General features: G+C 32.4%; 2 protein-coding genes across 7 annotated transcripts in view; one reads left to right on the forward strand and one right to left on the reverse strand.

Annotated features, from left to right (window-relative positions):
- Nucleotides 1-2,062: 2,062 nt before the first annotated feature.
- On the reverse strand, nucleotides 2,063-5,156 carry LOC143155366 (uncharacterized protein F13E9.13, mitochondrial). Of its 6 annotated transcripts, none has more exons than XM_076328010.1 (8): nucleotides 4,678-4,818; nucleotides 4,481-4,602; nucleotides 4,305-4,362; nucleotides 3,797-3,879; nucleotides 3,588-3,728; nucleotides 3,312-3,511; nucleotides 3,095-3,222; nucleotides 2,063-2,983 (listed from the first exon to the last, which is right to left on the reverse strand). In XM_076328010.1, the coding sequence occupies exons 3-8, from the start codon at nucleotides 4,327-4,329 to the stop codon at nucleotides 2,784-2,786; spliced, it is 777 nt and encodes a 258-aa protein (XP_076184125.1). In that variant the 5' UTR covers nucleotides 4,330-4,362; nucleotides 4,481-4,602; nucleotides 4,678-4,818; the 3' UTR covers nucleotides 2,063-2,783. The 6 variants fall into 6 exon arrangements, with proteins under 6 accessions (XP_076184125.1, XP_076184124.1, XP_076184122.1 ...); XM_076328009.1 differs by having other exon boundaries at nucleotides 4,456-4,602; XM_076328007.1 differs by lacking the exon at nucleotides 4,678-4,818 and adding an exon at nucleotides 4,952-5,156 and having other exon boundaries at nucleotides 4,305-4,602.
- A 2,165-nt stretch (nucleotides 5,157-7,321) lies between these two features.
- Nucleotides 7,322-20,992, forward strand: part of Dnc (phosphodiesterase dunce) — a 621,682-nt gene continuing 608,011 nt past the window's right edge. Inside the window, exon 1 of the mRNA XM_076327449.1 lies at nucleotides 7,322-7,345. Within this exon, the coding sequence (XP_076183564.1) occupies nucleotides 7,337-7,345 (9 nt within the window). The 5' untranslated portion in view covers nucleotides 7,322-7,336. The remainder of the gene's footprint in view (nucleotides 7,346-20,992) is intronic.

A 20,992-nucleotide genomic window follows, 5' to 3' on the forward strand; every position in this document is an offset into this window, starting at 1 on the left:
TTATCGAAGAAAAGTATTCCTCTCAGGAACACGAAGATAATGCAATACGAAGTCGAGAAAATAGTAAATCATACGAGGATTTCGAGAATAAAAACCACGAAATCGTACCAAATACAGGAAGCAGAAAATCGATGCGGGTCTCGCTGTCTCGAAGCTGGCGGTACAAGGCTCTCGTATGAAATATGTAGCGCAGTGATAATGTAACACTTAACTGCTTTTATTTATATTACGCGCGATATAGATATCATTGCACCCCTAAAGACCAGGGGTTACTACAATAATAAATATTATCGAAAGAAATCCGCGGCCGCATTAAGTCGCAAAATCGTCGTGTTTGCGTTGGCGAAATAATATTTTCACGAATTGCTAGAAAATGAGAACATAGCGGACACATTTCAGGTGATTTTTATTTTTACTTCGTCCTTCAGCTTGGTTAGAGTTCGCATCCGAACGTAATGGAATAGTTCTATTAACGTCACCTCACGTAACTCGAACGTTTCACAATTTAACAAAGCGCTCTTATTTTTATGGACACGTACATAATGCTGATTGGTGTAACGATCATCAACCAAGAACGTGTCAGGGGATCCGAGAATTCATTGATTCGGTAGTGAGCAGTAATCATGGGTGGGGGAACGTTCAGTTGGGCGAACAGCTGCTGGTCGCTGTTAATGCTGGGACACTTGGAAAACTTCCTTTTTACCAGTGCCTGTAAATTTCCGTTACTTCGCGAAAACCTGTACCGTTTCTCGGGATCGAAAATCACCGGCGTACAAAACAAAGCTTCAATTACTCATAATCGATTCTCTAATTATCGCTCGCTATTACGTTCTCTCGGTATAAAATAGTTTCGTTTAGCTCGCATCGACATCGTTGCCCATAGTGGCAAGATGGCATCATATATAGCAGTGCTTCTCATAATAAGACGCGCACACTACAGACAGAGTCACTGAACCCAATGCAAAAGATCAATTTTTTAAAAACTCTTGTATTAATTTAAGATAGTTATTTCAATTGGCATAGCAATCATAGGAATACAATATTTGTAGCCCGTAAATACAGATACACTGAAAGATAATTATTTATCCTAGAAATATTATTGACTTTTGCGTAACCTTATCGTTTGTGAATAAAATTCGAAACGTTGTGGCCAGTATAGATAAGGTTTAAGTTGTAAAATATAAACTGTATAAAACGGGATAGACTAGAAATTGGGGTGTCATTCGAAAGCGGAAGTGGATTTTACAGTCAATGAAACAAGATTGGAATACCACTGTTCAACAGTGGCATAGTGGTAGTTCAGTAAGATGCTTCCGCGATTCAGCCCTGTTAATACTGTTCGAGGAATTCTTCTATTTCTTCGTTGAACTAAACATATATACGCAAAAGACTATTTGTTTCCTACGATCCAGTATCTCACATTCCAATTTTTAAATTTATTTACCAATACTCTCATACGATTGAAAAATACGACCTTTACGCATTTCACTACAAATATTCAATAATAATTTTATTTCAAACAAAAAATATTATTCTTTATCAAATAAAATTTTAAATCTTAATCTGTTAAAATTATAACACGTTAGAAATGTGAAAAAATGGATATTCTATAATTTGGTATGACAATACATATGAACAGAGATAATTGTCTGTACTGGTAAGAAAACACGAAAACAAAGTTGTGATAAAAACGTCTATATTAATTCGTTTATAAAATTATCTACATGGAAACATGAAGGTAAACTTCATTATTATGAATTCGAATTTATACGGTTCATTGTTGTCAACGATTTTGCTATTATTATTATTTCACATATGTCGAAAGTTTTTAAGCAACGGGAATATAATAAAATGGCATAAAATAAGATGAAAACAGCGATTTGTTTCATATTCACTAATAAATATACTAATTATATATTATAACGCATAGAAAATGTATCATGCACAGGTTATGTGTAAATCGTAGTTAACTTATTATTTTCTGTCATTTATATATTTCTTAAATAATCTCAAACTTATGTTTTTTCTTTCAAGTAGATCGTTTATTTATGTATATGTATATTGTATGCATTATTTATGTATAATCATCACGGAAGTACTACGTATATATTTGTTAACAATAAACACGAGGTCACAAACTGAATTTTCTTTTGGCATGTTCTTGATATCACGAGTACCGCGTCTAGATTTGGCATATACTACTAAAATCACGAAATCGTTCTGCCAAGTTGAAATTTCTACATGCATTAATTATATCTCAATATTTGTCATGTATAGAAGCAGTATTCAAATAATTCAATCGTTGAATACAAATGAAAACGTAAACAAAATTACACATACAAGATAGGAAATTTGACTTTTCAAAAATGGATTTAAAAAAAATAAACGATAATGTTAAAAAATCGTAATTGCGCTTGATACTATTTAATAACCTCTATACACAAAGTTTAAAGTTTATAGTTTATGATTTTATTGTAATAAATTTGGTTTGGAAGCCTGGGTTTGCACCCCACCATTAAGAATCTATTCATACACTGTGTGGGACAGGTTCTATGGAACCGGTTACGTGTGCTTCCGCTTCAGTATATAATTAAATTTTTTTGTCACTACATACGTATTTCCGATTATCGCCGATTATTATAACGATAAAAACGCTCGATTAAGAGAAGGGGGTAAAAAGTTAATTGTTTATCGGTATAATGTATGTTTATAAACATGTATTAAAAATATATCAATAATGAACAATATTATAAAACAATGTAAAAATGAATGTACAAAAAGTATTATCTTCCAATGTTTTCTAGTTTTCTTAATTTAGTCATAAAATTGTTAACTTTATTTTTATCAATTGCATTTTTCCAAACTCCATTGACCTTAAAATATGAACCTATAATCATTCCATCAGAGTGTATGTAATTTTCCATGTTTTCTATTGTAACACCAGAACCAACAAAGACCGGACCTTTAGCAACTTCTTTAACCTCTGTATAATTTTGATAAACAAACCATATATTACAAATTTAACATATTCAACAAAATTGAAATCTTTACCTCTTATAATTTAAAATATTATTTATTAACATGAACAAAATACCTGTCAACTCTGTTGTTTTAACTGGATCACCTGTGGCAGTCCCTGTTAATATTATTCCATCGGCTAAGAAAAATTCTGCTGCTTTTACTGTTTCTGATAAACTTACATCAGAAGTGACAGCATGTGAACTATTTAAGAATAAAATATCACAATTCTTTAATGAATAAGAAATTGAATATGACATGAGTTTTTTACTTATAAAAATATAGTAAATTACCTATGCTTTTTTTTAATATCAGCAAAAATAAGAACATCATTGGCATCAATCTGTTTTCTATATCGCAAAAGAGAACCAGCACATGCATCTATAAAGCCCTCGTCTGCTATGTGAGAGAAGACAAATCCTTCTGCCCTAATAAATTGAAAATTAGTAGCTTTTGCTACAGCTATTGCTTCCTTATTACATCCAGCTAAAATCTATTTTAACTTTTTTAAATGAAAAGTATATAATGCTTATATAAGTTTATATTAAATTTAATGTTTTAACTTATACCTGTATACCACATGGTATATTTTCAGGTAATATTCTTTTAATTTCTATGCAAACTCTGGTCATCATTGATATAGTTTCCGGAAATAAGTCTCTTGACCGTACATATGGAATATCATGCATATTTTCCACTAAGATACCATCCTTATAGTAAAACATAAGCTTAACTATTGCAGAATTAATGTTTTGGCTAGTTTACAAATTAAACTTACAATATTGCAGTCTCTATAAATTATAGCATCGTTGACTGCATCATTTATAATTTTTGTTGTATTGCCACTATATAAAGGTGTTCCTGAAAGTTATCGATTGAAATTATCCACTTAATAAATTACAAAATAATCCAAATTCAAGAAAATTGAATGTCTAAACCATACAAATAATAATTTGTTTGATAAACAACCTACTTCTTATAGATAATGTTAGTTTATCGAGTAATAATATACAAAGTATGTTGTTTCCAATGCATATTATTTGCAACGGATATTTTTTTTTGTATTAAAAGGAAAGATAAATCACTATATTGGCACACTGAAACAAACAGTGATAAAATTAGTATCGAATAAATTTTATTCAGAGCAGACTTTTAGAATGATCAGTTGGCATAAAATAATAAAATAGTTTACGTTTGTTATATGTAAAGTACAGAAAGATCTCATTCAATTTTGTTGAATACGTAATTTTCTTCGAGATATGTAAAAATTTATAAAAATTCTATACCGGGTAATCCACCGACATGTACCATTCCAATTACAGAACACTTTCCTTTCTGAAAGAACTTATGAAAACGTAACATTTTGTCAGTATGAATGAAACAAGTTATTTTAATTCTTATTACAATCACTTGTAAAAACGAACAAATTGTAGTTACACTTATGAATCCGAGATAACTGTACTTTGTGTTTTTTTACATGATTCCGATTCAATAATCAGCTGTTTGGTATCGACAGGGCTGTGTGCTTTGTTGAGTACGGAGGTTGGAAAGAGAAACAAGAGTTTGCCCAATAACAGCTGATTTCTAGAAAGTTCAATCGAATGTTTTAAATTCTCATTTAATCGTTTATCGATATTATTTAAATACATTTAAATGTACCTAAAAAATATTTAAATTATATTAAGATTTTACTTAGTACTTATATTTGTTTAATGTTCGTTTAAGTATTTTACTTTTTCACAATTTAAGAACTTCATACATATTAATTTTTGAAAAGAAATAGAATGTGCATTCATTTATTGAAAAATTTACTTTTATTTTTCTATACTTTTCAAATAAAGTAATGTTTTGTAAATTCAACTGTAACTTTCTGATAAAATATATGTAACATAAACGGGAATGTTTAATGATCATATATCAGAAGAAAATATACCATTAGTCGGTTATAAAAACGATACTTTCTTAGAAGGTCAATGTGGCGCCGCCTCCATAACTGTTAATGGTTTGAAAATACAGTTTATAAAATGAAATTTAGGATTTATATTTTTAAATACTACGAGCATTAAGTGTCTTTATAATTGTGTAAGATAATATTTTTGAACGCTTTTAAGAGTAAAACTAAATTTTTTTTACGTCGCGTGTCAAATTTTTGTTGCAAAATTGAAATTTTATAGAAATCATGCAGTACTTTCTGCAAAATATCGAACATTGTTAAAGCAATAGTAGTATTTGAAATAGATTTTCGATCGTGTACGTTGCAAAATATAACGAATCTAGATACTTTTTACTTCTCATTTTAACCGACCGTGGCGACACTAGCTAGGCGAAGATGTAGCGCTAAAAATTTTAAACTGTATATTCAAATACTTTTTCTTTAAATAAAATTCTAGATACATTTATACTGTCACGTATTTTAATTCGGAATTTATTTGATCATTAATTAAGATTTGTCGTTTATCATGAGAAATTTTCAAATAGAAAATTATCTAAATCTTAAAATCACGTACCAAGGTTTTTTAAAATTGATCTTGTCGCATTTTAATAATTCGAACGCATTGTTAAAGATATTGTCACGCTTTCGTATTGTATACCAGGCTTTTTGCTTTGGATTCTTAATATGTATCTCATTGAACGATATATACCCGTGAAAAGTTGCAAACTGTTCATTATTGGTTTCAATTTTTCAAATCTATACCGTTTCATTGTTATGCCTCGAATCGTTCCAGAACCCTAGGCTTCGTCCATTGCGTTCCAATAATATTTTTTAAATTCATCAATCTGCCAAATGGGTCTATTTGAAAAATATTGTGTACCGTTCCCCGTAGATATTCATTTTGACATGCGTTCCGCGTCCCCTATGCGTTTCCAAGCGGCACGCGCGCGTTTCTTCCGTCAGTGTCGCTCAGTCTCTCAGACGAGAGTGTTCTCCGTGAAGGTGTGCGATCAAAAATTTCCTCGATCAAGAGATTTCCTTTAAATATCTATTTGTAATTGTATTCTCATACGACGTATTAATTCTTGCCCCGTAAGCAGTGCCTCGATCAGATAATTATTACACGAGAAAACAATCGTACTTATTTCGAGGAGATCTTAACAATATTAACATTTTTCATCAATACACGTCGATATTAACGTTTCCTTATCATTGCATAGTTCACAGAAGATCGTGTGCTGATCGATAGGAACAGTCACATAGTTGTTCAATTCTTTGGGCAAGTGCTCGTGTGGTGTTCGTAGATCAGTGTTGATCAACAAGTAGCTTGTTGTGCTTATAGACAGTAGCATTGCTCTCAGCATCCCAAATAGTGTGTTGTTTAACAACCTTTAGTATTGTGAAGCAACGCTAGGACTGGCAATTGTTTTTCATGTGGTGCACAGTGACGGAAATGTAATTACTGTTAGAGAAACGCTTGATTGCCTTTTTCCAAGTGCATGAGTGACATCCGGACAGGATCACGGGCCAATAACTGCGACTGACAATCGCGACAATGTCTATAATCGAAGGTTCTTCTAGTTGTGTAATCGAAATCGAAACTTGACGCAACTCTACAGGCCTGAGGATGGAACGTGGCAATCTATTGCATCGATTTCATGGTTTTGGAAGTTTCAGGTCTAGTAATCAAACGTCGAGATCATCGATAGTTTTGAAACCGATTGGGACTGTAATTGATCGCTTCGACGACAATCTTCAGAAGAAGCATTAATCCGTGTTCCTGAACTGAACGATTATAACGAGCAGGTTTCAAAGATGATCGAATAATAGTCGAGAGATGACGATAACGTAAAGTTTGAAACTGAACAATCTGTAATGAAAATCGAACAGAAGAATCTAGTTGAATGTCTCTTGTTGACAAGTTAAGAATCACCTAAAAAAGCTTCGAATCTGGTGAATCCAGCATCGAGACTTCTCAAGCTGAGGGAGAGTTTAAATGATCAATCTGCAATGATGATTGAACTATTTGCAGAGGTATATCAAAGTTAGCACTGCTTTCTCTGTCGAGCAATTCTTCCAGAAAATCCTATTAGTGAACTTGGAGTGGTCTGGAAAATCTGCAGTGCAGGAAGAAAGAAAATTGGAAGTGCTTCGGGAGAATGTAGAACGTCAATGATGAGAAAACACGAGCGGATGAAATGTAATCGAAATTCAGGCGGGAGAATCGCGACAAGCTCGACATCGTAGCTACGTGACGAGAGGATCCTGGTGCAGTGGACACTAACGAGAGTCAAGATCTGCACTCTGCCACTGACGTCGATGCACATCTGTGCACGAATTTTTGCTCGGGCATGGGACTTCTTCGTCGGTAGGGCCGCGTACTCGATGCATCATGTGAGTACTCGCATTTGGATGAAAACTCACTTTAATCGATGCAATTGTGCTTCGATCGACTGATTGAGCGATACCCGCTTTCAAGTCTATATTTTTCCTCGGATTAAAGGCGCGAAGTTACCCCCACTATTGTTTACGTTTCACTACCGCGAGAGACACATCGACTCGAGCAGTTGTGACAACAAATGTCAACCGACGGAGTTTCGTTTGGTTAAACGTTTCGAATAACGAATAAAAAAGATGAACAGTTTATCCGTTACTCGGTGAACGAACATTAGAATTTGAAGTATATATTGAAATATACTGTAGCGTGCAATACAATTTTTAACTGTCTCATCGAATAAACATCGTGAATGAATCGCTATCTATTCGTTTTATTTGTCACGCACCAATAAAATGATGCCCATATTTGCTACTTGAACACTGACAACGCTCTTTGTTGCGTTTCATACTAATTTCCCTAATGAAACGTATAGATTGTATATTTTTTATTTCACTTTCGTGTCAGTGTTACCGATGAATTTCCGAGGTTCTTCTAATGGAAGCTAATCCAAATACGATTTCATTCGGACTAGTTTTAATTATGTGTAAAATGAAAAATTTTTTAATTTTGCAAGTACCTTCAAATATAGTCGTGTTTAGGCTCATTTTCATCAGGGAAACTTCGTCAAGGCAATAGTAATACTTTTATAAAGATATTAGTAAAAAATATGACAAATCGACTCGAGAAAGTTCGCTATTGTTTTAATTCGAAGAAACTGGAAAAGGTATAGATTTTTAGTATGAGATGTGATCGAACGTCTCCTACTTTTATGGGAAATTGTTCACTTTTAATACAATAATACAATCAACTCTTCGATGTTTTATGTTCGTGAATTGTTAATGTTTCATTGACTCGTGTGGAGTGAAAACAACATGAATTCATTGAACCGTAGTTTTCTAAAAGATTATCGATTGTATTTTCTCACTATTCAGTTTAAGGTAACGTTTTGTATTTAATTGCGAAATTATGTTGGAATTTGTTCGAACAATACGCTTTGTGTCGATCGAGTTTGTTTCTTTGTTAATTATTATACTGTGGTAGACAAAATATACCGTTTCATTGCAAAAGAAAAAAATCCACTAACGTTGAAGTTTTGAAAAAAGTGACCTCAGAGAAAATATGTTGCTCTTTGCAATATTTTTCCTTTCGTAACCAACAATATTTCCCTGAGATGCTTTTTATATCATCAAAAGTAGAATATTTTTACTTGTCGTCGTAATAAATGGGACGCCTCAACATTTTGCATACAAATGTATTAGGGGAAGATATTCGAATATACTTCATGAATATACTAACAGTGATATACTTGATTTTAAGTTACTACAACCTTATAGGGATTCAATTTTAGTATACACATTTTCGAATTTTCCTAGTGCAAATGTTTTTTTTGCGCATTAACTTTGAATATTTAATTGAAAAAAAACGAGCCAAATTTTAAGTGTAAAAAGAGGATAAACTAGAACTTGCGAGAAATTAAAGCAAATATTTTCATAGATTTCTTTCATTTTTGTACACACATATATATATATGCGTAAAAAAAATGTATATATATATATATATATATATATATATATATATATCATCGTTTCCACTGCGAACGAGATTATATCGAAAATACTCGATGGACCATAATATTTTAATATTGACAATTTTACCATGCAAGAGATACATGAAAACATTTTCATGAAAGTAATTGCACGTTTAAAAGCAAACGAGGTATTAAAAAAACCGTTGACGGTTTTGAAAATCTATCATATTAATTAACAGCTTTACCATCAATTTTATCTACTAAATAACGAAAAATTACATTTGATCGAAAATTTCGATTTAAATAAGAAACTAGAGAGAAAATTCACGTGAATTTTTATCAAGAACCTTGCAAATTAGCCACATAATCGATCGACCTCTCGGTTTCTCTTATTGGACGTAAGTCGATTGGCCTGTTCGTTTATGTATTTGGTGCTCGTATCATTTCTTTTAAGCTTTTTTCCTTCACTGAAAGTATGGATCAATTCGGAACAATCTGTTGCTCGCGCCATTGCAACAACGAAAGTTGCATCGAAGTTAGTCAGATTTGTTCTGTTTGAACAAATCGTAATTTTGCAAACGCCAACGGCCGTGTTTTGCTCACGATTGTTGGGAAACTTTCGAAGATTTTTTCTCTACCTAAGTTTCTTAAAGGCTCTTAATAAAAGTTTCTTAATAAAAACTCTATATGTAGCGATTTATTCGGAACGTTTATTCAATTTGAACGATTATTCGGAAAATAAAAGTTCACAAGAACATAAGTCCGTTCTTCGTGAGGTATACGGTAAATTTATCGTGTAATTTGGATCGTAATTTGTATTAAACAAATAAGGTATCGATAGTTATTCATTTTTAGTTTGTCATTTGAAATTTTTATTCGAGAACAAATTTTGGTATTGAATCACCGGATGTTGTTTCGAATCGTCAACAAGAAGGCATGTTGGGGAAAATTTTAAATAATTGTGAAAAATAATGATACTTTTCGCGTTATTCTATATGCATAATATAGAATCTATTTCATTGGATTGCAATCTTGTATCTATATTTGAAAGTAAAGGTAGAAATTGATCATCTTGAGTATCAATTTAATATGTATTTGTTTCGCTTCGAACAGGTCTTATCCCTGAAGAATTATTATCGTGAGTTATGGTATAGCATTGTATCGAAGAATTACTAACGGCTTTCGGTATTGACCCATATTGCTTTTGTCTATATTATACATGATGCACCGTTGTTGTAGAACGTAATTTAAGAATAAAATCTTACATATCGTATCTTGTTCAATTTGTTTGAAAACAATTATAATTCTACTTACAACTGTAAGGGGACATCTTGATGTGTTAGACATCGATTTTTACGAAACTTTGCACGAATGTACAATTTTCCTAACATTCAGCCTAAAAATAATGCTAAATTTCGTTGCTGCTACTTTTCAACATTAAGGGATGAACTATCCATTCTAGTTGTACCTATATATTTTAGATTTGATAAAAAATACTGAAAACACTTTCAAATAAGAGTTGTATTGTTTCAGGTCTGAAAATTGGTAGGGAAAAATGTTAAAAGCATGATAACTTTTTTAGTTTCAGAAAACATTCCTTTCGAACATTTTTCCTACTAATTTACAAGCTTGCAGAAGCAATGTATCTTTTACTTGAAACATTTTTCAGTATATTTTATTATCCAAGAGTTGCATAAACACGAATAGAATGGGTAGTAGATACTGAGAGAGGTGGTTTCTCCTTTAAAGTAAAAACAGAATAGTAATAAAATATGGCACAATACTTGGGTTGGATCGATAAACATTTATGCAGTTTCTTAAAAATCGGTGTCTGAAAGTTCGCCATGTTCTCTTTTTAGGAAAAGACATACGGTTCGCTCTGAAAAAATATCATCAACATTAATTATGAAAGATAGGGCATCTTTTCAAAAATCGATGTCTGAAAGTTCGCCATGTTCTCTTTTTAGGAAAAGACATACGGTTCGCTCTGAAAAAATATCATCAACATTAATTATGAAAGATAGGGTATCTTTTAAGAATAATTACTTCTCCGCTCCATTCTCACCATACGAAATTTATCTCAGCCATCTGTACGTATGCTTAATGATAAAGAAAATAGTTTGATGCTATGTTGCTGATGAACCACTTTATACAATTATAGAATATGTTTGAAACATATTACAAATTATACTACGAGGGTCTGCAGTTCCTATTCAAATGGCTACCATCTACCTTCTCTGGTTTCCTTTGAAAGTTCGTAGCCATTCTCGCGATATAATTATCCCTTCGTGAAATATGTCGGGCTGGTCGTTTGTTTCGTCTTCTTTCCACAGTTTATGAATACAATTTAGACACAAAAGTATGAAAATTACGTTATGAGAAAATACAGTCATGTAATCCATCACAACCAATGTTTTCGTTAAAAAGAAAAAGTGGTTTTTAATACAGTACTTCCCGTTTATCATTATTTTAATAACGATATTTATATTTTCAGTTACAATTATATGTTTCAATGCATATTCGTATTAGTCTTACCAATCGATTGATGAGATTTTACCGATGAAAATAACTTTTTTGATTTTATTATTATTTTTAATTTTACCCGAAACGAATTATTTTGTATTTTGCAAATACATCTTCGAATATGGTCATGTTTGGACCCATTTTCATCGAGAAAATTTCACCAATCGGTAGGCAGTGCCCTCGTAGTGATACAATAAATAGTATAAAAGATTTTATTTCACATTAGTTGCCTGTACACTGATACTTAAACCACCACTTAACACGTGTAATGTGCAAAGTTTACGTCATAATTTGTAAACGGAATTTATCGTGTGATTAACATCTTCTGAAATAAAATGTTTAAGATAATTTGTTGTTGGAGTGTTTGCAAATAATTTCTGTAAATGTTTACAACGTAACATCGTACGATTAAATCTATTCAGTTTATTGCTATTCGGTCATCTTTGAAATTGTCTAGTTCTAAAATAAACAAAAACATCTTGTTCTTGCATTCTCTTAAACTTTGAAGTCCTTAACATATAATTGTGGCAGACTGTAATGAAATTGAAAAAATTGAAAAAGTTATAAGACCCTCAACCCTTTATATAATTTATCAATGTACGTCAACTTGAAAGCTGTTTTGCTCGAAATAAATGGATGGAGTAGTTTCAAATTTTAGTCACGTATAAGGTAAATGCCCTTCTATAGCTCGTAGTAAATTCTACTCGATAACTGCGAGGATTTTGTTCCTATTGCTGATAACAGTCAGTTTCATAATAAATCGATTCTTTCAGGATCGTGCAATATTTGGAATTTTTGAACATTTTTCATTATTTCGTTACGATAATTCAGATTCAGAATTTCATTGAATCTTCTATTTCTGACAGTCAGAACGAGAATTATTATTTCAATCGTGAAGATAAATTTACTTTTCCATCCTGCACGTAACTCTTACAAAGTTAATCGTTTGTGGATGAAAAAATTCGTATGATTCGTAAAAATTCTTACGATTTTATGTGACATAAAATTTGAGATTTATCTCAGTACATGTATTTAATTACTCTAAAAAATTGTAGAGATCGTTTAATTTCGAGGGCTGAGAATTAAACAGACTCTACAAACACAGGTTGAAAAATGCTCTCACGTGGTGACGATCTCTGTTACTCACGTTGGTTTCATACCCTTGTGTGATAGCAAGGAGAAAGGAAGTATTGGTTCTGTAAATGTCAATAAAGTTGCTCCCTACTTTACTAGTGCAATTCCCTTTGTATCACTTTCAAAGCTTATTTGTTTTCGCTGATTTCCAGTTTATCACTTCCTTCAGTCGAAATAAAATCGATCTTAAGGTTTAAGGTCACTGATGGACCCCACTACACCATTTGGTAACAAAAAAAATGGATCGTGAATGTTCTTGCAGTAGGAGAAGCGATCTTCAGCAGTTCGTTGATCATATACTTACCATGTTCTATTTCTTTTCGTTAATATCTAATACTGGTTCTCAAGCACTACTTTTCAAAAATAACTATATGAAATATTAGTTTCCACGTGAATCTCCGATTTTGTAAACGTACGTGTGCTATTCTGTTTAGTGTAATTCAATGGTTTCATACTTCTGATCAGACAACCATATTCTACTGTTTCGAGTGAACAAGAATAGGGGATATAAAGTTTCATGAAAAACACTAGAATGTTCTGTTTCGTGTCATAAATTTTATGAAAACTTGACGAATGCAACAATTGACAATTGAAATGGGTTTGTATTTTGTCAAGATGTTCAGCTGTGATTAAAATATTTGAACAACATTGAATGCCTCAACGAGACAATGTTCTAGCCTATATGGAAGTAGTCTTGTGATGAAATAAAATGAGAAAATATTCTTCACACGTTTATGTATTTGGTTCGAGACGTTAAACCTTCATCTTACTCCACACTTTGTCTGTGAGTTCATTTAATAATCCCCTAGGGCTCTGAGAAATGGCAAAAGCAAGTAAAGTGCGCGTTTTGTACGTAAATAATGAGTTCCTTAATCAAGATTTCATTCTGTTTCCCTCTTTAGGCTGCGATGAAGAAGGAGCTGTAAAATGTCTCCCCTTCTAAAACTAGTATTCATGAAACGCCTCGCATAATTTTGTTTTTCTTCCGAAAAAATGGATTAAAGGATTCGAATGAAATTTACGAGACGTTCTCATAGTATTATGTTCCTTATATTGACCTCTTTTTATTTTCAAATACATTCTATCGCATTCAGGAAAAATATTCTTTTTAACGTATTTCTTCATTATTTTAGAAACAGTTTCGAAAATATTTTTCAAGCGTTTTTTGGATATTTTTATTATCGATAAACGAAAGTAGCAAGTTTTGGGGTTAATCTGTTTTTCTTTTTTTTTAAATAAGAATTACGTTAGCATAATTTAAAAATGCCCATGTATTTCTTTTTTTAAGCAAAAATTCATCAAACGAGATTACGTAATAAAAACTTTAAAATTTAACGAAGAGTACGATTCAGCCTGCGACGAGCTTCGCATTATTAAAAGTTCTTAAAATTATTTGACACGTGGTTTGTCCGCTTAAACTTTCGTTATATCGAAATGCGAAAGTTGAATTTCGACGCTTAATTAAATGTTAATATGCTTACAATTTTCAAGTTCATTAGGCGTGTCCAAAGTGTTCGTTGCAATTAATAATACTGTTATTGGCTACTTTTTTCGTACAAAAATTAAATAAATTCGAAAAATATTTTTAAAATAATTGAATAATATGGTGAAAAATATTACTCTTACCTGATTGCGTTAGAAAAAAGGAATTTTTTGAAAATAGAAAGAGGTCAATAATCACAACTGGATATTGTGGAAACGTTTCAAATTTCATGTGCATTTTGTAATCGATTGTTTCAAGAGAAAACAGAAACAAAATTATGCATGGTGTATAGTGAATACTACGAGGGGAGTTACAACTTCTTCATCATGGTTTATGATGGAAAACAAAATTAAATCTTGGTTAAGAGACTCATTATTTACACCCAAATCGTGCAATTTCTTAGCTTTTGCCATTCCTCGGTGCTCCGGAGTATTATTAATTTGAACTTACAACAAATACAACGGAAATGGGGACGAACAATTTCATGTCCACATGTCAATTATCATCTGCTAATAATTTCGTCTCGTTAGTAGATATTGTGATAAAAAATGGTTACTTTGTATTTTTATTTTCTCATTTTCAAATATTGCTCTTGGGCTCAGGTAAAATCGATAAACAATCGTATTTATCGTTCTACGAAATTCCTGAAAATTTTATCGAATTTCAGTAATTATGTTATAATTTTTTGCGTTTTCAATTCTTCACCGGGAATCACTTTTGAACAATAAAACTGTTATTTCGTAGTTCCCCATAAATAATAATCCAAGTATTTCGTATTTAAAATATTTGTTTATAACGCTGTAACGAAACGTTTATACCAAACGTTGATATATAATACAAAACATTTTTTTCTTACTTTTGCTTGTAAATTAAGTTCACAGTTTGTTAGGAAAAATTCGAGTCATACTATATAGGAGAACTGTATAGTGTAATAAATAGATGCCTAGAAATAAATTTCAGAGAAAATTGAGTGTAACTCATTTCGTTGCTCAATTCTCGTAACATAGAAACAGTTTGTAAGGGATATTTATCAAATTTACCAAATCTATTGTATCACATGGCATATTTTTAATTATATACAGAAAATTAAATAAAGGACGCAACGTGTTTAATAATCTTCGTCTTCGAGCTTCAACTCGCCTTACGTTGCAACCCTTTTTACCTGGGTTACATTCAGTTTAAACGTTTACGTGGTATAAGCGATAACAAGCGTTGCTGGCGCAGCTTGGTTTGGTGTTGAACAGTAATGACGTCATTGCTATGACATAACTCGCGCTCAAAGACCATATTTTATCGAGGTATGGCATTAGAAACGCGTTTCTTCCGCTTAAATTTTCAGCCATGGATGTAAAGTTAACGTAAATTACTGTACACTTGTATAAATTATTATACACTTGTATAAATGAAATTCGATGAATAATCATGTTTTTCTTTGATTAGAAACCTGCTTGAAAAATAGTCAAAATTTTTCAATCGTTTGAAGTTCTACTCGAAACGGTAAATAGAATTAAAAAAACATGGAGAAAATGTAATTTTGGGTGATAGATTTTTAAATTGCTTTAGTGGATGTTTATCATACTACAAGTAGTTGTTTACTCCATTTTTGCAAACTGCGCTTAAACTAAACGACGTATATAAACAAGTTGAGCGGTTAAAAGCCAAATCGAATGGCTGTTTATTATAGTGAGCACACTCGTAAGAGTACTAGTATCTAAATACCTAGTTACATTCGATCCTTTTACATAACGATTAATGTAAATTTTTTCATGTCGGATAAATCGACAACATTTGTATAAATTATGTAAAATAATGATATCCCGTTACAAATGTTGTAATATAAATTATGTAAAATAGTGATGACCCGTTTCTTCTTTAGTGACGTAAATTTAATATATTCAGATTCGTTCGGTGTCGTATAATCTGGAGAAACAAAATATTAACCAGTAAAAAGAAAAAAAGCTTATTTAAAAACAATGAAATCCCATCCCTGTCGGATGGATTTATTTTAAGTGTAAATAACTTCAGCCGATACGTGCATGTTATATGACCACCGTTGCACTTCGAACGATGCATCATCTGTTATCATGTAACTTTTTTTATTAAATATATTTTCATCGCGCGAAGCAACCTACAAGTTTATATATGATAATCATACGAACAATGACATTTATCCAGTTATTGCGAAATTTTTAAACTTCGAAACGATTTTATTGAACTTCATTATCGGTAACAGGGTGCAAAAATGTATTACAATTATTATCGTCGTTAATCAAATCTAATATAGATAATACATTTTCTTATCGTATTACGTACAGATACACAAATAATTTTTCATATACACCTATTTTTGTGTTTTTCTATCGGTTCGTATTTATTGAAAAAACAGTACCGTTCGAAAAAGTAATCGAAACAAAGATATTTTTATTCGAAGGACATTACAACAACGTGGATTTTTCATTTTTACGTATGACAGAGTCAGAAGAAATATTGACGTTATTATTTGTTAATAAAACGCTTATTGCGTAAATTTACAATCATTTCTCTTTCAGTTCTTCAATGACCAGCTCATTCGTCCTAAGAAAAACTTCTATATTGTTTCAATCGATGGTGTATGGTGGTATTTTCGATGTACCTCTTGACTCGTGACACAATACTTAGTAAAATGCTATCCTGGCGTGTCATCATTGACAACGGTGCTGTCAGTTCTTGGGATTAGCTCTCTTTTGTCACAAGGAACAGAGATCTATCCGTTAAAAGCATTAGAATCACGAGTATACATCAACCGTCGAATAATTCGAGACGCGTTTCAATGTACAATTGTGACACGGGTCACAATTCTATTACTAGAATTGAATTAGTCATCGGATGATAGATCTGGACTAAACGCACACGAAGGTTAATTCTCTGTTTTACAACCTCAGGAGGATTAAAACAAACATCCATGCGGTTAGTTCAGGGCACTCGTAATACCACTGCCTCCTATTACCCGTGATCTAGGTCTACAATCCTAATTATTGTTCTTCGAATCAACCACCAATGGATCACTCCTTAAACGAAACTAATTGCCACAAATTCGCACGTTAGAGTAATGTTGTGATAGTCCACGCAGCACTTTCGTTTCTTGAACAGCGATCAAAATGGCGACCGCAATGAATCGATAGGCCATCGTGTCCCGTGAAGTTTATGGAAAAGGGAGCGAGAGATACCGTGACCGTGTAATTAGATTGTCTAATTAATGGGTAACGTTAGATGAAAATAATTGCACTATAGTGCAGTCGCGTAATGAGGCATCGATATGCTTACCATACTGAAACCATCATCTTTATTGGACGCAGGACGTTATGTGTTTTTCAAAACTCCCGCCGGAAGTTGTCTGAAACGGTGACGTTAAGCTTGTATATCGACTACAAGGCAGCCAAGTAAATTTGTTTATCCCGTAACCGCGCATAATTTTAATCCTCATTTCCGTCTCTAAGCGGTTCTCTCTTGGTGGAATAATATTTGAAAGGAAAACAGTGGTTGGCAAACAATTAGTACTGTATAGGGTAGCTTTTCACAAACAGAACACCTTTTAGAGTCTTCGTGTTTGGGTCAATCACAGTAGTTACTTATTTCTAATATTTAGAATTAGTTCATAATTTTAATCCTCATTTTCTTATTTAAGCAGCTCTCTCTTCGTGGAATAATTTTTTTGGAAGGAAACAGTGGTTGGCAAACAATTAGTACTGTATAGGGTGGCTTTTCACAAACAGAACACCTTTTAGAGTCTTCGTGTTTGGGTCAATCACAGTAGTTACTTATTTCCAATATTTAGAATTAGCTCATAATTTTAATCCTCATTTTCTCATTTAAGCAGCTCTCTCTTGGTGGAATAATTTTTTTGGAAGGAAACAGTGGTTGGCAAACAATTAGTACTGTATAGGGTGGCTTTTCACAAACAGAACACCTTTTAGAGTCTTCGTGTTTGGGTCAATCACAGTAGTTACTTATTTCTAATATTTAGAATTAGCTCATAATTTTAATCCTCATTTTCTCATTTAAGCAGCTCTCTCTTGATGGAATAATTTTTTTGGAAGGAAACAGTGGTTGGCAAACAATTAGTACTGTATAGAGCGGCTTTTCACAAACAGAACACCTTTTAGAGTCTTCGTGTTTGGGTCAATCACAGTAGTTACTTATTTCCAATATTTAGAATTAGCTCATAATTTTAATCCTCATTTTCTCATTTAAGCAGCTCTCTCTTGGTGGAATAATTTTTTTGGAAGGAAACAGTGGTTGGCGAACAATTAGTACTGTATAGGGTGGCTTTTCACAAACAGAACACCTTTTAGAGTCTTCGTGTTTGGGTCAATCACAGTAGTTACTTATTTCCAATATTTAGAATTAGCTCATAATTTTAATCCTCATTTTCTCATTTAAGCAGCTCTCTCTTGGTGGAATAATTTTTTTGGAAGGAAACAGTGGTTAGCAAACAATTAGTACTGTATAGGGTGGCTTTTGACAAACAGAACACCTTTTAGAGTCTTCGTGTTTGGGTCAATCACAGTAGTTACTTATTTCTAATATTTAGAATTAGTTCATAATTTTAATCCTCATTTTCTCATTTAAGCGGCTCTCTCTTGATGGAATAATACTTTTGGAAGGAAACAGTGGTTAGCAAACAATTAGTACTGTATAAAGTGGCTTTTTACAAACAGAACACCTTTTAGAGTCTTCGCGTTTGGGTCAATTATGGTAGTCGTTCCTCATTTTTAAATAAGTCAAGAATTTTGTGAAAAGGAATTCCACATTCCTATGTACTTACAACGTAATAATAACGATGGAGAGGAGAGTGGAAACGAAGATTTTTTATTTCTCTACTGCTGTATTTCATCGATTGCTCTGTAAGGTATTGTGCACATATTGCGATGTATAAAACACGTAGGACAAGTTACCTTTGTTCGATCAATCGTAAATTCGAAAGTGGAAATACAGAGACATCGTGAACTATTTTCGAAGGGTATCTCATTTTCCGCTGTTGTTTTTCGAAAGATCGTTTCTGGTCCTCTGTTTACACGCTTCTTGTGTTTCAATCGTGGAAAACTAGTGCTTATCGAATCTCGTGATGTTTAGAATTCCGTTAATTTACAGCTTCATGGTGTGCAATACGCGTAAACGGTCTAGTTGTTAAAATTTCAATCCTTTACAAGGATTTAAAAACGTATCTACTACTCTGGACAAACACGGAACAACGAATGAAAAGAGCTTACGTTGCACATATCGTTTTAAACGTTTCCGTATAATTTTTTTTATATCCAAGGCCACGTTTAACCTCATCGTTAAATTTGTTTCAGTATACGCTACAAAACGAAAAGGATAAAAATATATTATTTCGAATAAAAAAAGCAAGTCGATCTACAATGTTTCGGAAGTATTAATCTTGAGAAAAAAATTCTTTTGTACGTAAATTACTTTTAAATGTGACGTCTGTCGTTTACATTTTTTCGTATTTTCAAAACTGCACAACGAACACATATTTCGTTCAGTGTCGATTAAGTCAAATTCATATTGTTCGTTGTCGTGTCTCCCAAAAATACTGTTATCTAAAATAGAATTGTAAAATAACGAAATTTTCTCATCGTTGACTTTCCTAGACATTCAATTGTTCATTACTGAATATTTCTCTTTGGATATTTTCTTTGTAATTTTTCATACTTTTGATCGAAAAATTTTTATAATTGGCTAGAATCCAGCCAGCATGGCCAAAGAATGCTTATTGGAATTCGTCGATGTGATGTCGATAGGCAAAAACAAAGAGTTAAAGGTTGGAATCGTGTACAGCAGCGAGATAATTAACCCCTATTAGGTCTAATGACCCAGAAATAAAGGGCATTGAAATCCTGCATCCTCTGTACATTCAGATTTCTACATTCTTTGTGTCACTCAAATACGGTACTTATTCAGGAAAATTTACCTTCATCAAACATCCATTTGATTCAAAGAAATCTCCTCCAGTGTCCTTCGGAATATAATGAATGTAATTTCCAAGAATGACAGCCTGTAGGTACTTTGGCTACAAAAATGATATTTTAGTACTTGAGGTTTGATTTCCGGTAGAATTTGTCAGCTCTGGGTTAGATTTTGTTAAAGGATTAGGTTTCGTGCAATACTATAGTGGACCACGTTTTTAAAAACGCCTAGAATTGAATATTTTAGAAATACTAGAGATAGTAAACTGATAGGTTTATGCAGTTATCTTTTCTACGAATTACCATTATCATGACCCAATATCTTAGTACATAATTATGAAAGTATGAAAGTATTGAGTTTGGAAAGTCATTTCGTTTCTTTTGGTGAAAATGAAACACAATTTTTTTAGAGTGTATAAACATTTGATTAAATTATGCATTTTCCATTTTGGAAAACGAAATGACTCTCCGAACAACCCAATAAAATGTAATCCTTGACACAGGTGCGATAAATCACTAGAATTTATTTTTTCTGAATTTGTGAATATATATGTAAATTGAAAAATATTTACCTGGTCTGTCACTCTCCCCACTCATCTTCACCCAAAGAGCATAAGAGATGTATATCGATATCATCCTTTCCAAAAAGAAAAAAGTACTCCTATTATTTGTGAGATGACTCGATGAAAAAAGATGAAATTTGCAGTAGTTTGCAGTAATTATATTTTTAAGATCGTAAACTTAAAAAAGTAATCGAAAAGTGGACGAAAATCGTCCACAGTTCTCTCACAGGAATGTTCGAGTTCAAAAGCTATGAAACAATAAGGCCCTTGGGAGGGCTAGCCGTGTAATAATAACCGGTAGCATCCTGTCGAACCTAATCCGCGCAAGATCGATGCTTGTTCACAATAAACTCACTGTGGAATTTCGATTAAAGAGTTTCTGAACGCTTCACGCATTTACTTTGATCACGATCCTGTTAAACGTA

The sequence above is a fragment of the Ptiloglossa arizonensis genome, chromosome 2, assembly GCF_051014685.1.
Source record: "Ptiloglossa arizonensis isolate GNS036 chromosome 2, iyPtiAriz1_principal, whole genome shotgun sequence".
In the NCBI taxonomy this organism is placed as follows: domain Eukaryota; kingdom Metazoa; phylum Arthropoda; class Insecta; order Hymenoptera; family Colletidae; genus Ptiloglossa; species Ptiloglossa arizonensis.

Coding starts and splice junctions, on each gene's coding strand:
- LOC143155366 (XM_076328007.1), bottom strand. CDS start 4,380: ATGTTACGTTTTCATAAGTTCTTTCAGAAAGGAAAGTGTTCTGTAATT. Junction 3,880..4,304: donor ACATGTCGGTGGATTACCCG/GTATAGAATTTT, acceptor GATAACTTTCAG/GAACACCTTTATATAGTGGC. Junction 3,729..3,796: donor TTTATAGAGACTGCAATATT/GTAAGTTTAATT, acceptor TTTTACTATAAG/GATGGTATCTTAGTGGAAAA.